The 26641-nt window shown below is 48.4% G+C and overlaps 1 protein-coding gene across 2 annotated transcripts in view; it reads right to left on the bottom strand.

Moving 5' to 3' along the window:
• Rassf5 (Ras association domain family member 5) overlaps positions 1–26641 on the bottom strand; it is a 63893-nt gene that overhangs the window by 31046 nt on the left and 6206 nt on the right. For both annotated transcript variants that reach the window (XM_027417703.2, XM_027417701.2), the window contains exon 2: positions 4455–4576. In XM_027417703.2, coding sequence (XP_027273504.1) covers positions 4455–4576 — 122 coding nt within the window. The remainder of the gene's footprint in view (positions 1–4454; positions 4577–26641) is intronic.

The following is a 26641-nucleotide window of genomic DNA, read 5'->3' as shown; positions in this document are numbered from 1 at the left end:
TAGGAGTCAGGAGATCCAGAACTCCCTAAACGGAGTCAGTTCTCAGCTGCTGTGGAGCTTAACTGAGGACCGACGATGATGGGGGTGTCTGTCAGCATTTGGGGTGGGAACGTAGATAGGAAGAAAACAGACCTGCTGGGTTGAAAGGCCAGGTCCATCCACTCTGGAGCTTTGAAAGTCTTTTGTCTGATGGTTGAATGGAGACAGGGTCACTTACACAGAGGCACAATGACTGAGACATCAGGGTCAATAAGATAAATCCATGTGCTTGTGGAGAGATGGCTCAGTTGGTATGTATGCCCTCAACAATGGTGCGCGAACATGAGGACCTGAGTTGTGGCTTCCATCTTGGATCATTACTCAGGTTCTCTCTGTACCTTCCTCTAGAGCAGCAGGTCTCAGAAGGAAGTGATCTGTCCCCTCTTTTAGGACATCTGGTCGTATGGGGGCATGGTTTTGATTGTCAGATGGGTGAGTGGGCTTTCACCCACTCCAAAGGGTTGATCTCCAAAACCATGTAAAAAGCTGGTGCAATGGCACAGGCTTGTGATCACAGCACTGAGGATGTGGAACCCTGGAGCTCACTGCCCTGCCAGCCTCGAGTAATCAGTGAGCTTCAGGTTCCAGGGAAAGAAGGTCTCAAAAAACAAAGTAGACTGCTGAAAACAACACCCAAAGTTGATCTCTGGGCTCCACATATGTACCTGTGATGCGCATGTGCCCCCCCCACAAATAATAGAAATACATTTTAAAAATGCTTGTATACAAAAGAAACTGAAATAGAAGTCATTTGGAATAAGGCTAGAATGATCCCAAGCATGGTCATGCTGAGAGAGATCACCAGGAACTGCCATGGGAGGGGCTGGCCTTAGCAGTAGACTCTGAAGTCCATTGGGTAGAATATGGGCCCTGGGGAATGGGCTTTGAGTGACAGGGGGCTGCTTAGGTTCATCTCTTACAATCTGCATATTCCACATTCAAGAAAAGTGTGTCAACAGCCAGAGGGCCAGAGCTGTCTGATCCTGGAGAGCACAGTAGAATAAAAATCAGAGGGTAGCCAAGCGCAGAATCTTCTCTTGAGCTGGGCTTTCACAGAAGCAACGGGAGGCTGGGCTCCTTCATTGGGAAGCCATTGGGGTGACATCATAAGACCACTCCCCCCCACCCCCCACCTCCCACCCCTCCATCCCCCCCCACCCCGCCCAGAGACAGGGTTTCTCTCTGTATTGCTTTGGAGGTTGTCCTAGAACTCACTCTGTAAACCAGGCTGGCCTCAAACTCACAGAGATCTGCCTGCCTCTACCTCCCCAGTGCTGGGATTAAAGGCATGTGCCACCAATGCCCAGCTTGTAAGAACACTTTTAAAGCCACTGGAAATATAAAACACCTCAGGATGCCCCCAAATGAAAGAACCACAGCTGTTTCAGCCATTTGTCCTGCTCCTCAGCTAACAACCATGGCATTCTCTGGCAAACAGGCTGAAGCTAAAGCCAGGACCTGGGTAGGCCTGCAGGAGGCATGTCTGAACCCACGAAGGGTGCCCAAGAGAAAGCATCAGGCTTCAGGATGGCTGAGGAAAGAGATGAAACCACTGGTCTTCTGGCTAGCAAAAGCAGTCAGCTATCATCGCCTTTCTGTGTCGGGGGGTGGGGATGTAGGAAGGGGGTTGGGACTGGACACAGAGACTCATGGCCTCAGAGATGGGACCCAGTTTGCAGCCCAGGCTCTGAGCCACCCTGCCCCTTCCACATTTGCCTTCTTCCTTGCTCTGCTGAGACAGCCAGAAATTGGCCATTATTGTTTTCAAGGTGAAGGCCTTTAGGATGATCTCAGTCATATTTTGAAAAATGCATGAAGGGCTGGGGGTTGCAGCTCACCGGTAGATGGTGAACGCCTCAGGTGAGTGCACAAGGCTCCAGGTTCCCTCCCCAGTGCCACACACACACACAGGCACAAATGCTTGTACAAAGAGGATGCATGAACATTCATATAAGACTGCTTCTGTCAGCTGTTGAAAATCTATGCTCTTCTTTCCCTTAAACAGCAAAAAGGAGAGTGTCACCAGGATGAGACCTCACAATAGACATGGGCCCTCACCTCAGGTCCAGACCTCTGCCTCAATAAATCCCCAGGAAGATGGCAAGAGGTTAGTTTAGCCAGGCAACAACAGCCGGGTGAAGGAAGGGAAGCCATGCCATCTTCATATGTAACAGATTCCAAGCCAAGTCAGAAATCAGCATGAACAGAATTCTTGGTGTGAGTGTGGGGTGGGGGTGGGGCAGACACCCGGATCAGGGCCTGGCTTTCCCCTCTTTGATGGGGTACTCTACTGGAGGCTACTAGGGTCAAGCCTGTCCAAGGCACATGCCAGGTCACTCCAGTAACCTGGACCCACAGAAGCTGTTTGCTGCCTGGGGCCACTAGCACCGTCTGGGTTTCTTACAGCTCTGTGATATTGCAGGCCTGTTTCTGTGACAGACAGCTCTGATTCAGTTAGCCAGAGGGCTCTAGGATGCCTCTTCTTTCGAGGAGGCAAGGAGAACAGAGCTCTGTTGTCTGATGTACTGCTGGAAAGCACCCCTCCTGGCCATCATTCTAAGAAAGAGACTGTGTGAGACAAACCCGTGCCCTTCCCAGCCTCTTTCCACAGCCCTGGGAGTTGGCCCACAGCCTAGAGGCTTTACCACCTCAGCGCAGCTGACATTTGGGACCAGCTGTGGGGCATACTGCAATATGCAGAGTGCTTAGCAGAACCCCTGGCCTCTATGCACTGGGTCCCAGGAGCACCCACCCAGCCGACAACCCAAACCAACTCTAGATATGGCCAGATGTCTTGGGGGAGGGGACAAATCACTTTCTTCTGCAGCCTGCTGTTCTAGAGGGAGGCATGGAGAGACCCCAAGAAGCAGATCCAGTCAGTAGTGGGGGGGTGGGGCTCTAGGATCGGGTGTGTAGGTAGGATTGGGAGCAAAAAGAGACCAACCAGTCCCCACAGAGAAAGGGAAACTGGACAAAACAGATATTTAAATATGACTTTAGGATGTGTGCTATCTGACCCGCCAATCTTTAAAGAGCATGTTCAGTAACTGGCTGCCTAGGGTGGAGCTCACTCAAAGCACTGGCCTAGCAGGCTTCAGGTTCTGCCGCCAGCACCAGAAAAAACACAAGACAGAAACATCGCTCATCAGGGCTTCCTGAGTCATGTGTGGGTCAGGCTGTGCCCAGAGACCTGGTTGCAGGCTACTCTAGAGCAGCCATGATTCCAAAGACTGAAGAGGGGGTGTCAAAATTTTCAATGAACAATTTAGGACCAGTTTGATATTATCCTTGTAAAAGTACACATCACACTTGCTCTCTAACAATGCTTTTCCATGGGTGAAGACATAGAGACAGCAGGGGAAGTGGGAACACGCAAGGCGTGCATGCCAGGCATTTGAACCCATGGTGCATATGCATGGAGGCTGTGGGGACCTAGGGCTTCTCATGACTCCTCCATAATGCCTGGGTGTTTTTCCCTCTTTAGGGTCGGAGTTTGTCCCTTCCTTACCTTGCTGTAAGCACAGGACAGGAAAGAGCCATTTTTCGTAACTGTATCACTAAGTTCCCCCATGTTCCTGGGCCTGGGGTATGCTGGACACTTAAAACCTTGTTACAGTAATAAATGGGTAATATCCTAGGACACACTTTACCTCTTCAACCTGCAGGAAAAGACCCATGTCAAATGTCACCTCCTTGGGGAAGCCTTCCTTGATTTATTTTTCTCTTAGCAGAAACAATTACACTGTGTACCCCAAACACCAGGCTGATACTACACACATGTCCCGGCATACACCAGTCAGGTCTATTACAATCCCCAACCAGAAAGTAAGCTCTCTGTGGACCCTTTGATGTTAACATTTATTATACCTACCCTTAATAGCACGTGGTACATATTAGATAATCCATAAATGTTTAACACAATAATCAAGACACACTGTCTTCTGTCTGCACCCCGAATCCTAAATAAATATTACAGTTCCAATGCACTGATGTTCATGTGCTTTGCAAAACTCAGAGTCATAAGCCACGGAGGACAGCACACTCTCATTACATCAGGCAAAGAAAGAGCACTTGCCCTGCCCCTTTGAAGGTTGGTCTGAGAAGTCTGGAAGGATCTATGATCTAAAGGCAAGATGATGTGTGGAACTTCAGACCCATCAGGGCCAATCAGACCTTCTAGAAAGTTCTCTAGCACTCCCCTTGCTCCGACCTGTACTCATACCTGGATTAGAGCCCTGGGCCAAACAGACTGTATGGAGAAAGCTGTAGGGCAGACTTCTCCCCATCTCTTTCCCCAGACCCCCATGGAAGGGTGTCTCTGAGGCTCTGTCTGGACAGAGAACAGCCTGTATATATGGAATCATGCCACCCACTGGGCTGGCTCTCCAGCCTGGCCTGTGGGCTCTCCTGCTTACCTGGTTGAAGGTCGGGGTAAGGGTGCTTTCTGGAGAGTGTCTATCCAGGGCAGGGCCCTCCTTCTGTCTGCAGTCCAGCTGGATCAGGCTGCGGCATTCTGGGTGGCAGGTGAATTTACAGTCTAGAGGAGAGAACCAAAGGGACTGGGGTCAGGTAGACATCAGTACATGGGAGTTACCCTCCACCCAGGAGAACTAGAGGCTGCACTCAGGTCTGATGGGAAGAGCAGTATAACAGAAGCAGGGGACAGGGCTCTGTGTAAGGGTGATACCTGAGCTCTGTGCCACAGTGAAGAGTGGCAGCAAGCACTTCACACCTGTGCAAACTGCTTCCACGTTCATTATCTGGTGTGACCTTGAGTCGTCAGTGATTTCCTCAGTCAGACCATCTGGCTATATATTGGTGCCCATTCTACAAAATTCATATTGCTAACCAGAGGCCACATGTCCTAGGGAAGGCCTCATTTTGCCAGTATATAAAACATAAGTTTATCACTCAGCCTTGATGTAAAGAGTTTACACAGGTGTAAGAAGGCATGTTGGGAAGAATTAAGAGCCTTCCAAAGGCAGAATCATCGCAAGCATCTCTCTCCAGCAGTGCTGGGGTGGTTCACTTAAGCCCATTAGGATAGTCTGCTGATGACATCCCAAACTGGGAGAAAAAGCACACTCCAGAGGTGGTTCTTTGCTGTAGAAGTGGAGACTTAATGTCCAGAAGTGAAAAGAACCTTTAGATTTCCACCTAAGGACTTCCTTAAATCCAGTGAACTCCAAGAGGCTGAAAGTGAGGCACCTGGACACAGATCATGAGTGGCAGAGCATAGGCTGCTGTTTCTCAGGGTCTTCGTCTGGAGCCTCCTTGGCAAAAGGGAAGGGAAGTCAGGGGCCAGGAGGCAAAAAGATTCAGTCACGGGATAGGAGGGAAGAAGGACAGTAGGGGAGGGACTGGGGAAGGAAGGGTGAGAAACGAAAGAAATGAATGCCAGTGGACAGCAGGCAGCATGGCTCCCACAGGTGGCTGCTGGGTCAGCTGTGGTCCCTTGTCCTGGAGGTGCCACCACTCAGTCAGAGCATAGCCTTCCATGTCCTGGCTTCCCTGACTGTGCCTGAGGTGAGCCAGAGCAGCTGGGGTTTGTGGCAGGGACCTCAACGCCTGGGCTTGCATGCTAATCTGGAAGTTAGAAGACCACTTTTGGTTGACAATGGCTCAGGCACCTTGAGAAGCCCTTCCAGCTAACAAACTTCAAAATTTGTCACATTTGGTCTTTTTTTTCTCTAAGCTGCCAAGCGGCATAACCTATCTTGGGGTCCTGAGGCAGCGGGTTTCTTCTCTCTGCTGAGAAGTTCCAGAATGTGATTCCCAGACGCCCCCTTAAGTCTTTCCAAACACCAGTCCTTCCAGACACCAGTCCTCGTTCAAGGACCCTGACAAACACAGGGACACAGAGATTCCAGAACTCTCCATCCTCCTTCCTCTGTGGTCTAACTCCCCATCCATCTTTCTGGGGTGGCAGTTAAGGGCCATGCTCATATCCTCCAGGCCATGAGATAAAGCTCCCAGAAGCCCCTTCTTTAGCCCTGAGCTCTTGCCTTGAGTCTTCCTTGTTTGTTTTCTACTGATGTATTAAACACCAACACCAAAAGCAACTTGGGGAGGAAAAGAGTTTATTTTGGTTTACAGCTTAAAGTCAGAGCAGGAACCTGGAGGCAGGAGCTGAAGCAGAAGCCAAGGAGGAGCGCTGCCTACCAGCTTGCTGTCTGCAAGTATGAATGAGAATGGCCCCTGTAGACTCACAAAGTTGCATGTTTGGTCCCCAGCTGGTGAACTTGTTGGAGGAGGTGTGTCACTGGGAGTGGTCTTTGAGGTTTCAAAAGCCCATACTCAGTCCCTCTCTCTGCCTGCTGTTTGTGGATCAAGATGTAAAGCCTGTGCCATACTTTCTGCCAGGATGATAATGGACTAACCCTCTGAAACTGTAAGCAAATGCCCAGTTAAATGCTTTCCTTTACAAGAGTTGTCTTGGTCATGGGGTCTCTTCACAGCAATAGAACACTAAGACACTCTCCATGGCTTACTCAGCTTGCTTTCTTATACCACCCAGGACCACACCCCTGAGGTAGCACCACCCATAATGGACTAGGCTCTCCCACATCAATTATCAGTCAAGAAATTAGCCCCACAGACTTGTCCACTGGCCAATCTGATGGAGGCATTTTTCTCATTTAAAGTTCAATCTTCCCAAATGACCTGGGCTTTTTGTCAAGGGTGGGGGGAAGCAAAACAGACAAGAAACAAACACAACAGAAGTTATAACGGGTAAGGTCAGTCCTCTAAGGTAATACCATGTACCTTTAGGGTCCCACAGGTGTCACGGGGCTCTAGTGGCTGACACACAGCTCACTGGAGATCGCTCACCCTCAGTGGATAAGGGGCACAGAAGGCCATGTGGGCCAAGTTCACCCACAGCATCCAGAAATGCCAGGACTTTCTGATAATGTAACATGGAGGGCAGAACCCATGAAGATGGGACTGTTTAGGGTTCAGAACAAAAAAGTGGGAACATAAAGAGGAGGGTGGGCTAGAAGCTCTGCCAGCTCCAAGGCAGGCGAGAGCCACCACCTCCACAGGGGGAAGGCCTCTCGGGAGAGCTCAAGGTTTCCTCTCTTCCCCTTGCAGTGCCTCAGAGCCTCGCATAGTTGGCACATTCCTCCTGACTATGCACCTGTGTTGGTCTTTTGACTTCCATTGCTCTCTCTCACTCCTTCCTCTCTTTGACACCCCCCCAAAAAAGAACCTCAGAAAGGTCTTTTTATAGTTTTTACACTCAACTAGGCAAGATGGGAAGGGAAGACTCCAAGAGCAGATTTGGAATTTTAAAAAAGTGTGTGGTGGCATACACCTTTAATCCTATCACTCAGAGAGCAGAGTTCAAGGCCAACCTGGTCCACATAGCGAGTTCCAGACCAACCAGAGTCACATGGAAGACACCATCACAACAAAACAAGACAGCAACAAAAGAAAAAACAAGAAATGCACATGACCGATAATGACTTTCTCCAGTTAAGACTTTGTAGTCATGACTGTAGCCTGAAATACATCTTCATACTTCCCAGTCCCTGGAAATGCCAAGCCCAGGGTTTCCAGACCAGCACTGATAACATCGGAGTCCCTGTGCCACCAGCACACACAGAAACAGTGTCCTGCAGGGCTGGGGTGTGTCTTGAGTAGGGCAATGTTCCATGTCCCCAAACCTGGACCATGTCCCAGGGGACACCTGGGGCCAATTCCACAGACCTCCTCTCAAGGCAGCTCATCACTGCTACCCAGTCCCTGGCTTTGGTGTCCTATTATATTCTACAACCTTTATCAGGTGTTCAGTTTGGACACGGGAAGACGCATCCTGGGTGGAACTGGGCCATGTAGATGCCACCATCTCTGTTGAAGCCCTCATGTGCAAGGCCTGGACTGACACATACTCTGTGCTAGAAGTAAAAGTAAGATAGGACTCTCAGCCAGATGCGGTGGCACACACCTATGATTCCAGCACTTGGGAGGCAGAGGCAGATAGATCTCTGAGTTATGAATTTGAGGCCAGCCTGGTAAACAGAGCAAGTTCTAGGATAGCCAGGGCTCCACAGAGAAACCTTGTCTTGAAGCAGATAAACAAAAAGACATAACTCTCAGGAACCAGGGAGCAGTGAGGACACACACAGGAAATAATTCACAAAATAGCTGAAAGCCAGGCCCCTCTCCGCACAGATCTAGGAAGCTGTTCAGACCTGTGAGCTAGGGGAGCCAAGGCAGGCTTAGCACAAAGGAGCCTACAAGACATGGAAAGAAAGGAGACACTGCAGCCAGCTCAGATGCCCTCATTACAGGGAATGGAGGGACAGGGGCCTGCCATCACTGAATAGCTAGGACAAAGAGCTCACCACCAAGAGGCAACAAAAGATTAGGGGAGCAACATTCCCAAGGCCTGGCCAGAGTTTCTTGGCATTTTAATTAATCTATATTGATTGTACACACTTGGTTTAATTGTAGCATTTTCATACATGCACACCATGTTCTGTCTTCTTGGCCCCTCTAGACAATCTCACTTCTTTCCTCCCCATCCCTCTCTATGTGATCTAGATTCCACCGTGAGAGAAAACATGGTATTTGTTTAGACTTTCTTCACTCAGCACGATTTCCAGTTCCATCTTTTTATTTGTTTTTCCAGACAGGGTTTCTCAGTGTAGTCCTGGCGGTCCTGAAACTCACTCTGTAGACCAGGCTGGCCTCGAAGTCAGAACTCAGAGATCCACCTGCCTCTGCCTCCCAAGTGCTGGGACTAAAGGCATGCACTGCCATTGCCCAGCTTCCACTCATTTCCTTATAAATGGCATCATTTTGTTCTTCCTTAAAGCTGCACTCCCTTGTGTGCAGATAAGCCCCGCCATCTGTTGATGAGCATCTGGGTCCATCCCATTACCTGGCTACTGTGAGCAGAGCAGCAATAAACATAGATGTTTGGCATTTCTGGCATTTCTTTTTTTTTTAACTTTTTGAAAATTATTTAACTTTATTTTATGTACATGGGTGTGAGGGTGTCAGACCTCCTGGAACTGGAGTTACAGTTAGTTGTGAACAGCCATATGGGTGCTGGGAATTGAACCTCTGAGAATTGGTCCTCTGGAAGAGCAGACAATGCTCTTAACTGCTGAGCCATTTCTGGAATTTCTTGACATTAGTATTACCATCTATAAAAGGGTAATCCTCATGGATAGAGAGATGGCTTGGTGGGCAGAAGGCACTCGCTTGAGGACTTGAGTGCCATTCCTGGAACCCAGGCAGTAGAAGGAAGAGCCTGAACTCACAGTCTTCTCTTATCTCTGCCTGCTGCTCACCACCACCTAAAACAGGAATTGATGGGACCCCTCAATAGTTCACAGGGGCTTGTTCCCTCTGAAGTCTGAACAGCCTGAATCTTTCTGGCCTTTTCTAAGCGTCTAGAGTTTCAGAGACAGTCACACATTTGGTGGCTGGTATCTGAACACCTCCAAACTGCATCTTCTCAGGACTGTCTCCTTGTGTTTCTGTCTTCTTTAAAAGAATCTTGGTCAGACTGAATCAGGGGCCCACTTGCTGCTGGACTTTGCTGGTCCTTGATACCCACCCTACTCCAGGAGGATCTCATCTTGACTAATTATATCTACAATGGCCCTGTTTCCACAGAGGGCCCCATTCTGAGGTTCTGGGAGTCAGGCCTTTTGGCAGAAAGTACAGATCAACCCTGATACAGACCCCAGGTCATACTGGAAAACGGACACTTAAGTCCAAAGAGATGGAGGTTCCCATGGACACCAGCTCCAGAGACGAGCAGTGGACTGGAAGTCCAGGGGCCATGGAGGGCTGGACTGAGGCTGGGGCCACCTACTTACCCCAAGAGCAGTGGCCCTTCTCTTAGCTTTGACCCACAGGTTACCATCTCAAACAATAGTCAGGCTCAGATGCCATGACAACCTGTGTGCAGCAATAGCATTCCATCTACTAATTGAACCTAGAGGAGGGAAAACCAGCAGTGGGAACTATATGCTAGGAGACAGTTTCCCCAAAATGCAGAAGCTGCCAAATGACGTCTTAATCCCCACGGCTGCCAAAGTTAGTTTGTGCCCTACCCCAGTTCTCAAATACAAATATGCAAAGTGTTCACACACACACACAAGGCTTACTTGCATTCTGCTGTGTAATCGTGAAACCCCAGTGCCTCATTTTTCTGGATTAGATGTGTTGAATTGAGGAGAATTCCTTTCACAAAGGAGCCATATACAAGATACCAAGGCAATACAGCGTTCCCTCTTTAGCCCTCAGCTCCTCCTGCCCAGACAGAGACATGGGGTGAAGGACAGGCAGGCCCCCAAGGTCACAGGACCCATTGGCTCCTTGCAGTCCCCAGTCAATGATGAGTCACTGCCAACATTCAGGCAGCCTCAGCCTTCTGCAAGGTCAACAGCACTGCCACCTGCTTCCTTCTCTGCTTTTTCAGGACAAGCCCTACCTGGCTTATGCTGTTGCCCAGTGGGGACAGAAGAGACTCTCTGGATGGCCTGGCCACTAGTCTCTCCTCCACTAGCTCTGTGATTGTGCCTGAGCTGCTGAATTTGTCTGCACATCAATCCCAACTAGAAAGTGGGAATCACAATTTGCAGTTCCCAGAGCCATCCTGAGGATTAGACGGAGTTCTAATGTTCCTTCCCTGCTCCTCTTTCCTCCACTCTGCAAGAAGAGACAATGGGTACTGGGAACCACAGTTTACAGATCTCCATGGAGTGAGGGTTGTTCCAGTTCTTAGAACGAGTTGGGGTGGCTATCTGGGCCTTTCAAACAATCCTTTTTCAATCTTGCACTTGGTTTCCTTGTGTTGAAGCTTCTGGGCTGAACCAGCAATGACAGTTCTCAGACCAGGGAGATCCTCAAACACTCCACACACCCCCTGGCCCAGGCTTGCCCAGGCCCCTTCCATCACTGCAGCCAGCCCCTGACCTCACCCACAGTCTCCACCTTGCTCTCCCACCCATGTTCCTTCAGCCCTGTAACAGATAGGAATGTTCTCTCTGTGGCTACAGCACTCTCCCCTGTAAGACCCCAGGGCTGCACTTCCAAATCTCCTACCTGACATTGGTAAAGCCCAATCACCAGAACACTTCAAAAGAGTCTTACATAAATTGGTTGTGCCAGCAGAGGAAGAAATAGTACCTGGCTTTTAGCTGCAGTGGAGAGCCTGAAGTGTTGTGCTGATTAAGACCCTAGTTAGCATGCTGACTCCTGCATACCTCAGCTTCCCAATCTGTTAAATGGAGGTGTTGGTAGTCCCTACCTCATAGTGTGGCTGAATTCAGTGAGATAGTATGTGACTAGTGCACCACAGATATACACTGATGCCGAGAAATGCTATTCTTATTAGCAGGCTAAAACTCAAGTCCAGTCTGGCCAGTGGCCATGGCATCTAGCATCCCGAAGCCTGTCTGTACACATCCCATCAGTGTTGCTAACCTCCAGACCTCTACTAAGGCCTGAAGCAACAGGTTCTGACGCCTCCTCAGAGCCCCCGTTTTCCCCACCCCCAGTCTAGGCAAGATGCCCAGGTCTCAGCTACTCAGAGGGGAGACAACAGGTATCCATGAAGCCAGATGAGGTAACAGGTAACCTTCCTGAAGAGGTACCTCTGCTTCCCTGGGACTTCCCTTCTTTTTAAATCTCTCACCACCACCACCCCCAACATTTGATTTTCTAAACTTCTGCTCTAGTTTTGGAAAAGAAAGTTGATTATATTCCCGATTGCAGGGGTGGCACTGTTGTGTGGTAGTTTCCTCCGAACTCAATACTCCCTCCAGGAGGGAGGGCTGGGGTGCCCATGACACTCAGGGACGCATGTCTGGGAAAGCTGAAACTTGCATGATTTAGCAGGACTCCCTCCCCGGGGTTATAGATGTGGGTAACTTCCAGGGCAGGAGACTGATCACCCTCTGTAGCAGAGAGGAGAGTCTCCGTTCTGTCCAGCTGCCTGCAAGCTGAGCACAGAGCTTTAGGACACAGCTTTTGTAAGTTGTCACCTGTATCCGGTAGGCTTTTGAGTGAAGCAGTTACCTTTGAGTCATCCCCGCTCCTGTTAAAGTGACCCCTCATCCATATTCTTACTAATAACCCCAATAAAAACTCAGTGGTCACCAAGTTTGTCTCTGGTGTCGTCATCACTTTGGCCTGGAGTGAGTAGACTATGTCGCATGGTCTGTCACAAAACAGGTATAGAAATATGTAGAAGTGTTCTATTGGTATGTGAGATACAGCTCCCTGCGGGGATTCCTCCTAAGGGTGGGACTACCTACATAGAACTAAGATGTTCATCACATGGTTCTTTATCACCATAAAATGCCAGAAACATCCATCTGCAGCTGACTCACCGTGGTTGTGACCTATTTCTACGTGGACTGCAATGTGGCTGTCATTTATGTTGCAGCTCAACACTGGTCAACAAAAGAGGAATAGGTTATGTTTCATGACCCTAATTATATAAATGACATGCATACTTCTATACACGCAGAGATGTGTCTCCAAAGAAGGCCTAAGGGATGGGATTCCAGGTGTCTGTCGTTTCTATACGGTGTCTTAAGTTGTTTACGTTTTTTGCAATGGATATATAGTTTTTACTAATGGGAAATAGACTGTGTGTACTGGCTAGTACTTGATACTAGCTAGGATCATCAGAGAGGAGGGAACCTCAATTGAGAAAATGCCTCCATAAGATCTGACTATAGGCAGGCCTGTAGGGCATTTCTGTATTTATTAACTGATGGAAGAGGGCCCAGCCCATTGTAGATGGTGCCCTGGGCAGGTGGTCCTGGGTTCTATAAGAAAGCAGACTGAGCAAGCCACAGTGAGCAAGCCTGTAAGCAGCACTCCTCCATGGCCTCTGTGTCTGCTGCCTCCAGGTTCCTGCCCTGTTTGAGTTCCTTCCCTGACTTCCTACAGTGATGGACTATGATATAGACGTATACAATATGCTTTTGGTCATGGTGTTTTTCATAGCAATAGTTGCTGGGAGCATCAAGGCCCTTGTGCCCACAGAAAGCACCAGGGAAACCAGGAATGATAAACACGCAGGGTTGCCTTTTCAAGGGAAAAGATATATTAACCGGTTTTCCTCCCAGAAGGCTGGGAATGGAGATGGCTAGTACTCTGGTGACTTGTGCTATCTGCAGGGCCAGGCTTTACCAAGCTCCCATAAACAGGACTGGAGATACCTAATAGTCCAGGTGGCTTCTGTATTATCTGTGTGACCAAGGGCTTCCCCATGTTCCCACAACCAGGACTGAAGGCAGCCAAGAACCCAAATGACCTCTATGCTATCTGTATGACGGAGACCACACCAGATCCTCCCTCTAGGTCATCAGGATAATACAGGCAGCCTGTCTCTAGAGCCCATCTCCAGGGAAGAAGTAGCATGTACTTTGAGAAGAGTTTTGATATAATTATGCTTCCTAGTGCACACGGTTAGGCACATTGTGTTACACCAGGAAACTTTTTTTCAAATTGTGCTATACTTAACTGTGCCAACAATATACTGCCTGGGTCAGACTCTAGAAGTCTGAACCAGCACTGGCTTCTGAGTCATGTTGAACTGGATTTCCTTCTTGTCCCACATGGATTGTTACTCTGCTAGCTGTGGTGTTTGCAGAGACTCCCACAAAAAGTAACCCTGAATAGGACACTGTGTAAAAGGAAAAAAACCAGGTGGCCACATTGTGATCTGATTGGTATAGTTGGTACCACTATATGCTGCCAGATAGTACTTTTATACAATCTTACACAATGCATACTGTGCCTGCACAATATATCCTTCGACTCGAGTTTTCAAAAGTAGGATATTCTGAAGCAGTTGTAGGTTTGTGGTAAGAATTAAATGGTGAGTATGGTTTCTTTATGACCCCTCCCCTGCATAGGAATGGCCTCCCCATTATGAACACCCCCACCACAGGGTACATTTGTTACAGCCGATGAACCTACATTCATACTCCTTACCACAGTTTACATCGGATTCACTCAGTGCTGTTAATTCTATGGATCTGAAAGTGTATTCATGGTTATGGCCAAGTACTTTCCCTGTCCAAAAAGTCTGTGCTCTGATTATTTACCCATCCCCTAATTTTTTAACAGTCATGCCATTGCCAGAACATCACAAAATTTGGTATCATATAATATGTAACCCTATTAGATTAGTTTTTTCACCGAGTGAGATGCATATCCTCTGTTTTCATGGTGTGACAGCTCCATCGCTGAATTTGTGCCCTATTGTCTGGATGTACCATGTTTATTTTTCCTGCTGGAGAACATCTTAGTTCCTTCCAAGTTTTAGCAGTTCTAAGTAAAGCTGCTACAAGCATCTACGTTCAGGTTTTTGTGCAGGCATGGTTTCCTTTGTGCAACCTCTACTTTACGGGTAAAGCAACTATGCATGGAAGAAGCAAGGTTACCAGCCGGCAGCCTCACTGCCGCAGGCAGCAGCTTGGGCGTGGAGATCCATCATGCTTGGCTGCTTTGCATTGGTCCTGATGGTCATGCAATAACCTGCACCTCAGAGGACCATTCCTACATCGTCCTGATTCTCCTCCTCCTGGAGGTCAAGGGTAGGATTCATCCTGAATGGGGCCAGGGGTGGAGAGTATGGGGGTTGGGGAGTAGGGGGACTGGGATACAGGGTTGGAGGTCAGGAGTGCTTTTTCTTCTGCTGGAGCAGGAAGTAGCCTTTTGCACCCTGCTCCTGGTGGCATCAGGATGGACGGGGGCTCCCAACACCAGCTACCTTGTAGGATGATACCAGTGCATCCACTCATCAGCCATGGATCAGCAGGAGGACCTTGGAATACTCAACCTGGTGCTAGGAAGTGGATATAACTGGAGTCATCTTGGGTCAGAATTTGAACTTGGGGCCTGTCTGGATGTGAAATGTCTGAACAGTTTCTCTTAGTTAAATTTAGAACTTCTTTAGTCTCGATTTCCTTGTCTGAAAAATTGGAATAATAGCTTTCTTGTTGGAAATTTCTCTGAAAAATTAGAGAAAGTTTAGATAAAACATCCAATGGCACCTGACACTTAGTAGGTGCTCAATAAGCAGCAGCAGATGTTTTCAGCTCAGTGGGAGGCTGTATACCCAGATTTTTGTTGATCCAGTGTGCAATTAACACTAGCCAAGAGCTTTATATATCCCAGTATGTAGTCCATGCTGGGTCTGAACTCACATACATAATCCTCTTGCTGCAGCCTCCTAGCTGACATCACAGGCATGTGTTACCATGCCAGGCTCTAGCCAAGATTTTCTTGATTTTCAGGTCCTCTTCTGCTGAATTAAGGTCAGAACATCCAATAAGTCTCCCACTCATTTACGGCACACTAACGGCCACTTCTGCCTGTGGCTGGTCCAAAGGAGTGAGGCAGGTAGATGGAAGAACTCATCATCCGGATGAGTAGAGAGGTAGATGTGCTTCAGTGACTAGGCCTGGGGGTCTGTCTGCAGCCACAGCCAAAAATCAACACAGCCGATACCTTTCCTACACTCCTGGTTAAAACCCTAATGAGACCAGCAACAGGAGCATGGAAGCTTCCCGCTCCCAGGGTCAGTTTAGAGAACCTGCCTCTCAGCCTTTCCAGGAAAGAGCCTGAGGCCCTAGCCTTCTGTGTACAGAAGGCAGACCACCCCAACAAGCCCACTATATGCCCCAAACAGGGGAGGGAGGGACAGACAGACAGACAGACAGACAGACAGACAGACAGACAGACAGACACACACACACACACACACACACACACACACACACACACACACGTACATGTGTCGGGGGTCAGGCAACCAACAGAAAAGACTGGTACAATACTAAAGCAGCCGGCTGAAGAGCGGCTCTGTCTCTGAGAGATGTTACAGCTGAACATACCCCAGTCTGACTCTGCTGCTCAGTCGCTATGAAAACAGAGAGATGGAGGACTTTGTGGAAGCAGGTCTTGTCAGTCAAGCATCAGGAGAGAATGTTCTGGGGAAGGGGGTGCTTTGGGGGAGCCTGTGAGAACTGAGGCACAAGGAAGTGATCAGAGGCCTACTCCAAGTCTATGGCCACCACTATCTACCAGTGACCCCATTTTGCTAGGGTGGGGTTGGGTGAGGTTGACATGTATACTCTTTATTAAAGAACCTTTCTGCATGAAAAAAAAAAGGTGAAAGATCTCCTGGGCTGTTGCTCAGCAGATATTAAAACAGATATCTGGGCCAACTGTGGTGGTGTAAACCTATAATCCAACACTTGGCAGGAGGGCGATAAGTGGAGGCCAACCCTGGGCTACATGGTAATCCGGCCAGCCTTGGCTATAGAGTAAGACCTTGTCTCAAAAATAACAAACAAACAAACAAACAAATAAATAAAACAGATATCAATATTCTCTGGGACATTGGCCTCTACATTTGACATCTCAGGTACTAACTCCCCATTGTGAGCTTCTTGTTACATTTCCAGGCACTTGGGATGTGTCTCTGGCACCTTTGTCCCAGATACACATTGTTGACCTGGCAGAAGCTGACTTCCCAGGCAGGCATGCAGAGGCACAGTCTCGCCCCATGTGGGTGGGTATGAGTGCTTGTGGGTGAATAGGTGTGGGTGGGTGTGCCTCTCAGCCCGCACATTCATCAACTATCACCAACCTAACTACATGTCCCCAGACTGACACCACCAACAGAGGGCAGGCACAACATCAGGCCAGGCTGGAGATGGGGGAGTTGGGGGGCAGTTAAAAAAGGGGACACCACTCAACTCACAAGTTCAGACAGAGGGTGCAGAAAGCAGGAGGGACTCAGAGGCATCCACCATGTGTCAGTGACTTGGGAGCAGAGGGACCACAGGTCACCTTGTCCACATTCCAGTTCTATGCTCCTTTGCTATTTGAGAGTGTTCTACCCCGAAGCATGCCTCCTGTCTTGTGTGGGTGCAATTATAAACGAATTTAGTAGAGTAGAATAATTTTTGGTGATTCGGGCTTCTACTGTAGACAGCTCTGTTAGGAAAATGTTAACACTGTCTTTCCCATCTGCTGATATTTTTCTGTATTTTTTTTGACACTTCCAACATTTCTAACATTTACAGAGATTCAACTATAATGCTCAAAGTTGTCTAAAGTTGGTTCTAGCTTTGGCTCAGTGGTAGCGTACTGGGCTCAATTCACAGACTAAAGTAGAGCAGGTAAATCAATTCATAATGGAGTCAGTCTTCTCACAGTTGCTAAACTATCCTCAACTTTACTTAATCTCTTAATTGACTATAAGTGTGGAGTGTATTTATATTCTCACATGCAATGTTTCCTAATGGTACAGTGTGTACCTTAAAAAGACATGCCCCTATTCACTGGCCTCTTTATGTTGTGGCACCATGGCCTCGTGAAGAACTCTGTAGCTGACAGAGAGAATTAGACGTGGTGATGGAGTGTAGACAAGTAAGGGAGCTTGCAGGCCTGCTGTATGGTAAGAAGCAATGGGTTCTGGGAGGGAAGAGACCATGTCCATGGAGGGGGGATTGTCTTGGCGAGCAAGACAAATGGATCTTATTTATCATGCACTCATGAAGGTGGAGAGTGGTCATCAGGACACCACACCTCAAGGCCCAAGTTGTGTTTATAGTGTGGTCATGCAGAGAAAAGAGCTATGACACAGAACAGTTTTTGAACAAGGCAGTTTCAGTGTGCAGCCGTCAGGATACACGTACTCAGAAGGAATATTAAATCCTTTTATGCAGCTCTGTCTCTGTTTCCAATCTGCCTACCTTCTAACTGCCCTTCCCTCTGTAGGTATGCATGCATCTACTGACAGCCTACCAGAGACCAAGACGGTTGCAGAAGGCAATCAGGGACATCCAAAGATTGTGTGTAACAGGAAGAAGCGTATGAAAAGGTCTCATAGAGAGAGAGAGAACAAAAGAAAGAATTCAAAACAGACACATCCTGCTTGGACCGTCACACAAAAAGGAAAGATCCAGTTACCAGAGCACCTTGAAAAGAAAATATTTTGAACTACAATAGACAAGTTTAAAGAACTGAGCAAAAAGGGACCAGTGTGTGGTCTTCCAAAGCCAGTATGGAGCCACTTGAGTGTTTTTCAACCTGTTGGTGGCAAACCTGGGGGCTGAATGACTGTTTCATAGGGTTGCCTAAGACCATCAGAAAACACAGATATTTACATTATGATTCAAAACAGTAGTAAAATTACATTTATGAAGTAGCAATGAGAATAATTTTAGATTGAAGGTCACTGAAACACGAGGAACTATATTAAAGGGTATAGCATTAGGAAGGTTAAGAACCACTGCCCTAGATGCTCTCTCAGCTCCGGTCCCTTCCAGGGCCTCCCCCTGCCCTATCTAGCATGTGTCACTCTACTCCAGGTGTAAGTGAGACAAAAGAGCAGAGGCTCACCCTAGTTCTGGATCCTCACCACCATCCCTGTGCCCCACAAGAAGTCAGAGGGGTCACCTGGGGAGCTGAGAGAGGGGCATGGATAGAAAAGGGGGAAAAGTCATTTTGTTCTACTTTTTATCGAAAAAGTCTTTTTATCTAAAGCAGATACTATTTCTGAGTGGGGACAAAGAGTAGCCCAGCCTCCTGGTAACCTGGAGTACATTTTTGGTAGTGACCCACTGACCTCAGTCAAGCAGGTTTGATTCGAAAGGAATCTTGTCTGGTCCACGTAGACCGCAGGACACCAAAGGAAACAGGTATGAGTGTACATAGAGACATGTGTACATGTGCACTTGTCTGCCTAGCCTGAGAGCCAGAGGGTCACCTGTGGCCAGGAGCAGTCAGGGCCAGTCCTTTGTGGGACAACCAAGATACTATATCCAACTGGTTTTTCCACGCCTGCTTTTACATCTCTTACAGACCCAAAGTGCAGATTGCCAGAGGGCACAGCAGACTTCTGCCGTGAGAAGCAAAGTAAATAAATGACGTCTGTGGCCAGCTTTTGCTGGGGACAAAAGCTGCCTTGCAGCCACATCACTATAGTCAGAAGCTTCTGCAGACATCAGGCCCGCTCCTCTCTGGGTTCCACCCACCCAGCAGTCATTCAAACGATAGATTTGCTGCATGGTGACATGCTTGCTCAGCTCCTGGAGCTGCGCCATGGGCCTGCCCAGCTCTGCCTGTTGGTTCGCTGGTGTGGTTAACCCACGGACAGGGATGTTTCTAGAGAAGATGCTCTGCTTTGTGTCCCTCTACTGCCCCGGCAACGTTCAAATGCTAAGCCTCCCACACAGACGTCCACTCTGGACTGTATGCAAAGGAAGAGTGGACAGCCATGCTTATCCAGAGTGCCTGTCTAGGAACACTAGTGACAGAAGTGCCAAAGGAGAGGCCTCACTTGGAAAAACTGAAGCCCGGGGAAAGTCACTTGTGACAGACAGGCCTAACCGCCAGGAAGTGAAAGTCCACCTGAGTCCTTAGCTATTTTCTTTAATGCCACAGCCCAGTTGCCTGTGAAGTCCTGTGAAGAATTCAGAGACATTCCAGACGTCCACAGCTCCTACATCTTTAGGCACCCCTCCTTTCTCCCTTCCTCTTGCAAGCCAAGTCAAAATCCTGACAAAATGAAGCCAGTGTGCTGTGGGTGTAGCATTGGCCCTGAACTTCATGCTGCCATGATAGGACTGTATGATTTTTATTCAGTCAATAATTCACTGGACTGGATAGCAAAGGAACGAGGAAGTGTGTGTGTGTGTGTGTGTGTGTGTGTGTGTGTGTGTGTGTGTGTGTGTGTGTGTAAGAGAGATAAAGAGAGTGCGCTCATTGGAATCAAGAAACCCAGTAGTCATTTTTTTTTCTTAGTACAGAGTATGTATTTGGCTGTTGACAAGGATAAATTTCCCATTTCTCAAAAGGTAAAACCTTAACCAGAAAAATTATCTGTCATGGTCAAGATCATTTAAAACTTTTGATTCTAAAATTTTGGTTCAGATGTGACACTTGATTTTAGTTCCATCTCTAAGACATTATGACTACCTGGAATCTCCACTTATTTCTGAATGTATTGGGAAATAGAGAGAGAGAGGGCAGGGTTCTCTGGGGAAAGGCAATGTACTCCACAGCCTTCCAACCACAGAAAGGACACAGTTGTAAGTCACTGTAATGAACAGAATCCAGTGGTAGAGGATTCCAGCCCTGGCTACAAGGACCTTTGACAAGGGCCTTCCTTCTCCGTTCTGTCTGCAAAAGACTAGTTCTTCCTCATTCCCTCCTTACAGGGGTCTGGAGCAAGTGAAAGATAGTAAAAATAAATACAAATGTTCCGTTTTTCTACAGACAGTACCACAGCATAAGACGCTGGAGAAAACACCACCCAGTAGAAAGAGCCCTGGCTAGAGAGCAATGCCTCAGATCCGTCCCCTGTCCCTGTGATGCCACTAACAGAGAGCCTTCTTGGCCCCAGGGAATAGTAGAGGATGCGCAAACAAGCAGTGATAATAGGGTCATTGCTATTGTCTCTCCTGCTCCTCTTTCATCCACTCCTTGCCCAGCTAAGTACTATTCTCATCCTAATCTGTGACCAAGAAGGAAAATAGCGGCCAGTCACTGCCTTAGGGTAGGCTTCTTCCACAAGGTTCCACTGGGCAGCTTCCAGCCCTGCACATCACTGGCACTTTCACTAACTGTGCAGGTGAGGAGCTCTGCCCAGGAACCATTGCTACTCCCAGGTCTTCACTCTGCTTCACAAAGTCTGGTGCCCTACAAGCCACAAGACAGGCAGAATGGAAGACAGCAGCCCTCGGAGGCACCGGGTTCTACTGGATCAGGAAGCCGATCCCAATGGCTACCCAGCCCTAATTCATAGTCCTATTAAAACCCACAGCCCAAACAGGATGACTGTGCCTGTCTGGCACACCTGTTCTTCAGTCAGGCAAGGTGACAACACCCAAGCCTTGCTCTCTGCAGAGTCAGTGGGACCAGGCAATGGTGCTGAGTTTAGTACTAAGGGCCTGACTGCCTGAAGGATCCCACATTCCTTTACCATGAGGAAAGCCACTGGGTAGAGACCTGGGAACCTGAATAGCCATTTCTCTCTGGTCTGGAGCATCTCCGGATGGAGGGGCAGGGACCTACCATGAGCCAGGGCTTTGCCGCAGAGCCTCTGTGGGGTCTGGAGCTTTTCTGACAGCTCCTGGCTCCTCGGGAGCCTTTGGAAGAGCCGCTGGAGACACACAGCGACTGTGCTGAAGCAGGCAGCCACCACCTCCTCGTCTGGGCCCTCCCTCATTCTAAGATGTCTGCCGATCAATAGGCCTGGCGTCAAGGGATGGTGCCAAGAGACGGAGTCACTGGCGGAGGGCTCTAGGCTTCTGATGACCAGAATAGGTACCTGAGACCTCATGGATGTCTCCTCCTCCTCTGCTGAGATCCTGTCCCTGCCACCTCCTCCAATGGAAAACTTTCTATTCCTGGGCTTTTAGCTAGATAAGATAAAAGTGCCCCCACCAAACAGGCTGCAGGAGAGCCTGCCCCAGCCTCACTCCTCACTCATGCCTGTGAGTCTGAAAAAAATCAATGTCTTCAAAGTTCCAACCGACAACCAAAGTCATCCGTTACCTCATACCACATGCCCAGCCTGGGAGCTCATTAAAGGATTGCTTTGGGGGTGGTAGGTTACTAACGCTTTACCAACTGAATATCAGGCTCCTGAGGGACAACCCAAAGCTAATTCATATTGCTGAATTCATGTCACTCAGCAGAGCCGGGAGGGGGCTGTGAGAAAGCTGTGTGGCTTTGAGGAGGTCAGAACATTTATCTTAGACCAGATACCTGGGAAGAGGAGAGACAGGCAGACAGATGTGATCCTGTGGGCTACAGGAGGTGGGGGACGCAAAGGAGAAAATAATGGTTACCCATTTAAGGACAGAAATGTCTCCTTGGCCCCAAACTGGGGTTCACAGGCTATCCCTAACTCTGACCCCAAAGTAGCCAGCCTCATGGAAAAGCATCTGAAGACCCTGCTTGCTGTCCAGACCAAGTCAGAGAGCTGGTAGCAGGGTGGCAACAGCCTTCTGGGAAGGCCACCAGACCCACCCTCAGGCTTCCGCAGCTGGATCCAGAGAAAAAGGACTTGTCAGATAGCCAGAGACCACAAACTTCAGAAGACTGGTGGAATCACTGTGGTCACCTTGTGCTAATCCTGGTGGCAGGCACTGGACTCCAGATGTCCCCTACAGAGTCCCGGAGTCCCAAACAGCCATCAAGTCCTGGCTCAACCTCTTTGTGTTCTCAACTCCCCCAAAGTCAAACAGAATGCCATAGGCCAAAGGCCATATTCTCTGCCCTACTCAAAGAAGAAAATATTGACTGTGAACCTTAAGAAGCTGCCCCTCACCTACCTTCCTTACAGGAGTCCAACCTTTGTGTCCTGGTGTCTCCATACTCAGTACAGAAGCAATGGCAGCACGTAGTTGCAAATCCTCATTTAATATAGAAACATGATGCCACATGCCTGTAATCCCAGCTACTCGGGAGACTGGGGCAGGAGGTCCCAAGTTCAAGGCCAGCCTAGGCAATTAAGCAAGATCCTGTCTTACAGGGGCCAGGAGTGTGACTCAGCAGTAGAATATTTGATGAACATTCATGGGTTCTGAAATCAATCTTTATTAACTCCAAGAATTTTTGTTTTACAGATTTTGAGCCTGTTGGCTAAAACAAACCAATGACCCTTGTTTTATGTATCCTCATGGCCTTATTCTCATTTTGTGTTTTGGTCTATTATGGTCTGGGAGTCTGTGTTCTCTCTTTTGAAGCCTGCCTCATTCTGTTCTTTTGTCGTTTTTTGTATGACTGGAGGATGAATGCACGAAATTCAACAATTTCATATATGTTCAGGACAATGTATCTTTCTCCACCCTTAAAAGGGAAGCACAGCATGGAATAAGTGTTCCCTCAGTTGAGCCTCCTTAAATCCAGCACCTATCAGGGCATCAACTTGTGTGGAAGGGCCGCCCTTTTGCTGTCCTGAGATGCCATCAAGGGCTGCTGTATGTAGATATGTGGACGGGGCTAAAGATATCCTGCACGTGTGGGGGAAAATCATTCTATACAGCTGAAAAGAGAGGTGAGTCTTGCATAATGTTTGGGAAACTGTTTTAAGAGCTATCTTGGAAACAACTGGAGAGTTTAGCCAGTATTTGGATGGTGTGTACTAAGACTTCCTTTACTATGACACTTGAAGGGCCATCTTCCTCAGGCCTGGACATTGACCCTTTCTCTCATACATTTCCTCAGGAAGTCTGTGGCCTGTTAGCTTGTCAAGCAGCCTCTGTACCAGAAAAAGGCTGTGAGTCTAAGTTCTGAGATGATACTTGGAACCATCAAGCAAAAGGTGGTGCCGAGGCCCTCTGGTGCTCTGAGCTGCTGCCCATAGCGTCTAGGAACTGGCTCAGTCCAGCAGAGGTGAGGGCGGCATTCCCAAGCCTGCCCTAGGAAAGAAGGGCACCTGAGGCTGGGAAAGTTTTAATATGCATAAAAGGGGCCGTCCTTCCCATTTGGCTCTAGGATGGGTCAGCTTCACTTCTCCTTTCTCAGCACAGAGTTTTGTTTTGTCTGGGGGGGGGTTGTTTTACTGTTTTGGGTGTTTGGGATGAAATCTGGGGCCCATACAAGTGGTGCACTGTAGAATCGTCATCTCTGATCCTTTGGGAATGGGATAGGTGTTCTACAGCCTGGAGGTATATACCACCTGTAGCAGGGGGTTGTCCATGATGACCTCTTGCTGCCCCTAATGTCCAAGCTTGGGCTGAGGATCTCTCTCCATGCTGAGGAGACAGTCCAGCCAAGGGTGAGCAGAACTGAAGCAACAGCCTTCACCGTCTTACAGGTTTGGGGTAGGAGACGGCCTCCCCTCAAACACCTACTTACATAAAAAGGGATTGCTTTCAAAACACTCCTCACTAGTGCAGACATTCCATGACAGCACTCTGCGCTCTCCAGTTACAGCGGGGATCTGTGGCTAAACAAGGCAGCATAAAGACTTTCTGACTTTTTAATACTTTCCACTGTTGCAGAGAGGACATAATTATTACAACAGAAACCACCAACCTTCCAGCCTCTTCTGGGCTTGGATGGAAAACACCACGTCCAAGTGAATGAGGAAAGCAGGCAGCAAACCCGCTGCCTGGACTTCAAGCCAGAGATCTGCATAGCAGACCTGGATTACTTTCCAGTCCTTATCCAGCCCGTCTCTGCCTCGGCTGTCTCCCCTAGGATTCTGTGCTTAATTTCACTTTGGTGTTAGCTGGTCTGTGTCACGAACTCTGGCAGTTACAGCACACCAAAGATGTGCCTGAATGTCCATACCCACCCCCCACACCTATGTGTGTCTATACCCACCCCATACACACTTAAGTGTGTCCATACCCACCCCCCACACCTAAGTGTGTCCATACACACCTAAGTGTGTCCATACCCACCCCATACACACCTAAGTGTGTCCATACCCACCCCCCACACCTAAGTGTGTCCATACACACCTAAGTGTGTCCATACACACCTAAGTGTGTCCATACCCACCCCATACACACCTAAGTGTGTCCATACCCACCCCATACATACCTAAGTGTGTCCATACACACCTAAGTGTGTCCATACCCACCCCGTACACACCTAAGTGTGTCCATACCCACCCCATACACACCTATGTGTGTCCATACCCACCCCTATGTGTGTCCATAGCCACCAATGTACAAGCCTATGCGTGTCCATACCTACTACACACACACACACACACACACACACACACACACACCTATGGCCACAGATGTGCTGGGAGTGGAAGGACACATTTCTTCTAGACTCTAAAGGTCTTATGATTTGCACGCACATGATAAAGAGCACCTGAAGGACTGAAAGGGAAGACAGACAGGCTGTGCACAGCCAACTCAACTACCCAGGCACTGACGGGAAACTGCAGCTTGCAAATGGTTCACCCTCCTTTTTTTTTACTCCCCTGTAGCTATTACTAGTAATCATGTTTTGGATATTTCAACATTCACTGACAGAGAGACTTAAGAAAACTTAATAAACGACGTGGCCAATGATGGTAGCTCAGTAGGCAGAGTTGGATTCTGGATTATCCTATAGGAGCCACTCTTCATCTGTGACAGCCACGGTTAAGTCTCAGTCCTGCCCACCTCCCAGCAGAACACAGGGCCCAACACAGGCTGAACACAAAAATGCCTCAGACACAGCCAGGGGCGGTTCAAGTCCTCTCCGTCCTGGACTCCTCAGCCATTGTCTCTATGACAGGTGAGTATTTATTTCCATTTTCACAGGTTCACAGAGCAACATACATCACAGTTCAGCAAACTCAGTGATGACATGTCCCAGGGCCAGCATGCAGCTGACAACCCTGAAAAGATCTAAGCTGTCCTTTCACAGGGCTCTTGGTTTCTGGGTGTGCATTGCAGTGTCATTGTCTCAGTGGTGAGGTTCCATCTAATTCAAGGCCTTGTACATGTTTGGCAAGCAGCCTCCCTAACCCTTCGAAAGAATTTTTTAAAAACCACAAACAACAGTGCTCTACTTTTAGACCTGCCTTTTATGAACCTGTTTCATCAAGGTCCATGTAAGATCAGTTTTCATTCCCTTTTCCTCATGCATGTGTTCGTGTGTGTACATATGCATGTGTGTGTCCATGTTTCTGTGTACACAGGCACCACATAGAAACCAAAGAACAACCTTGGGTATCATTCCTAAGGAGCCAGCCACCTTCATACACACTTTTGAGTGTTTATGAAGACAGAGCACTCATGTACATAAAATACCTAAATAATTCTTTGGGAAAACCCCACAAATGTGTGCCCCCTCCCCGTGCCCAGCTTTTTATGTGGGTTCTAGGGATCCACTCTGATCATGCTTGCAGAGCATGTACCTTATATACTGAGCTATCTCTCTCCAGCTCCACACTTTCATTTTTCCCCAGCCAACAGCCACTGAAGACCTGGAAATGTGTCTATTCAGATGGCAGAAGGTGGCACAGAGGTCTTCTACCAAAAAGTAAATATGACCTAGCCTCTTATGATCACAAGTGAGCGTCATTCTTAGCCGCCATCCATCTGTCCAATGACATATGGGAAAGAAGAGTCTAAATATTGATCACCGCCCTCTGACAAGCCCTCTGTGCAATGCCACCTTGTGCTTTCCCTGATGTCCTCCACTGCAGTCAAGGCAGTAGATATAGGTAGGAGCATCCTGAAGAAAACACGTGACATTTCAACCTCCAGTGGTCACCCAGACCCTCCAGCCACAACCCATCATTCCACACTGAGTATGAGCCATGGTCCCAAGAGGTGCTCAATGCACTTTATTCTCCCCCCTAACTAAAGTGCAAGAAGATACAACTTCAGATTTCCCAGGGGAGGTATCTCATGAACTTCCTCGACTCCAGGAACCACAAGCAGGCTAGAACAAGCCCAGCACAGACATGTTGGCCATTTCTGCCAATGAACACACCATGAAGAGGTCTTGAGGTCCACCAGGCCCTGCACACATGTCTTCTCAGCATAGTGTCTGTTTCAGAGAAGACCCACCTATCACTGGTAGGGGTGAGTAAGAAGCCCTTGACCTTAGGGTGAGGATCACAGGACTATTCCCA

The sequence above is a fragment of the Cricetulus griseus genome, chromosome 5 (assembly GCF_003668045.3).
Source record: "Cricetulus griseus strain 17A/GY chromosome 5, alternate assembly CriGri-PICRH-1.0, whole genome shotgun sequence".
NCBI lineage: Eukaryota > Metazoa > Chordata > Mammalia > Rodentia > Cricetidae > Cricetulus > Cricetulus griseus.
This window is presented reverse-complemented; position numbering and strand designations above follow the sequence as displayed.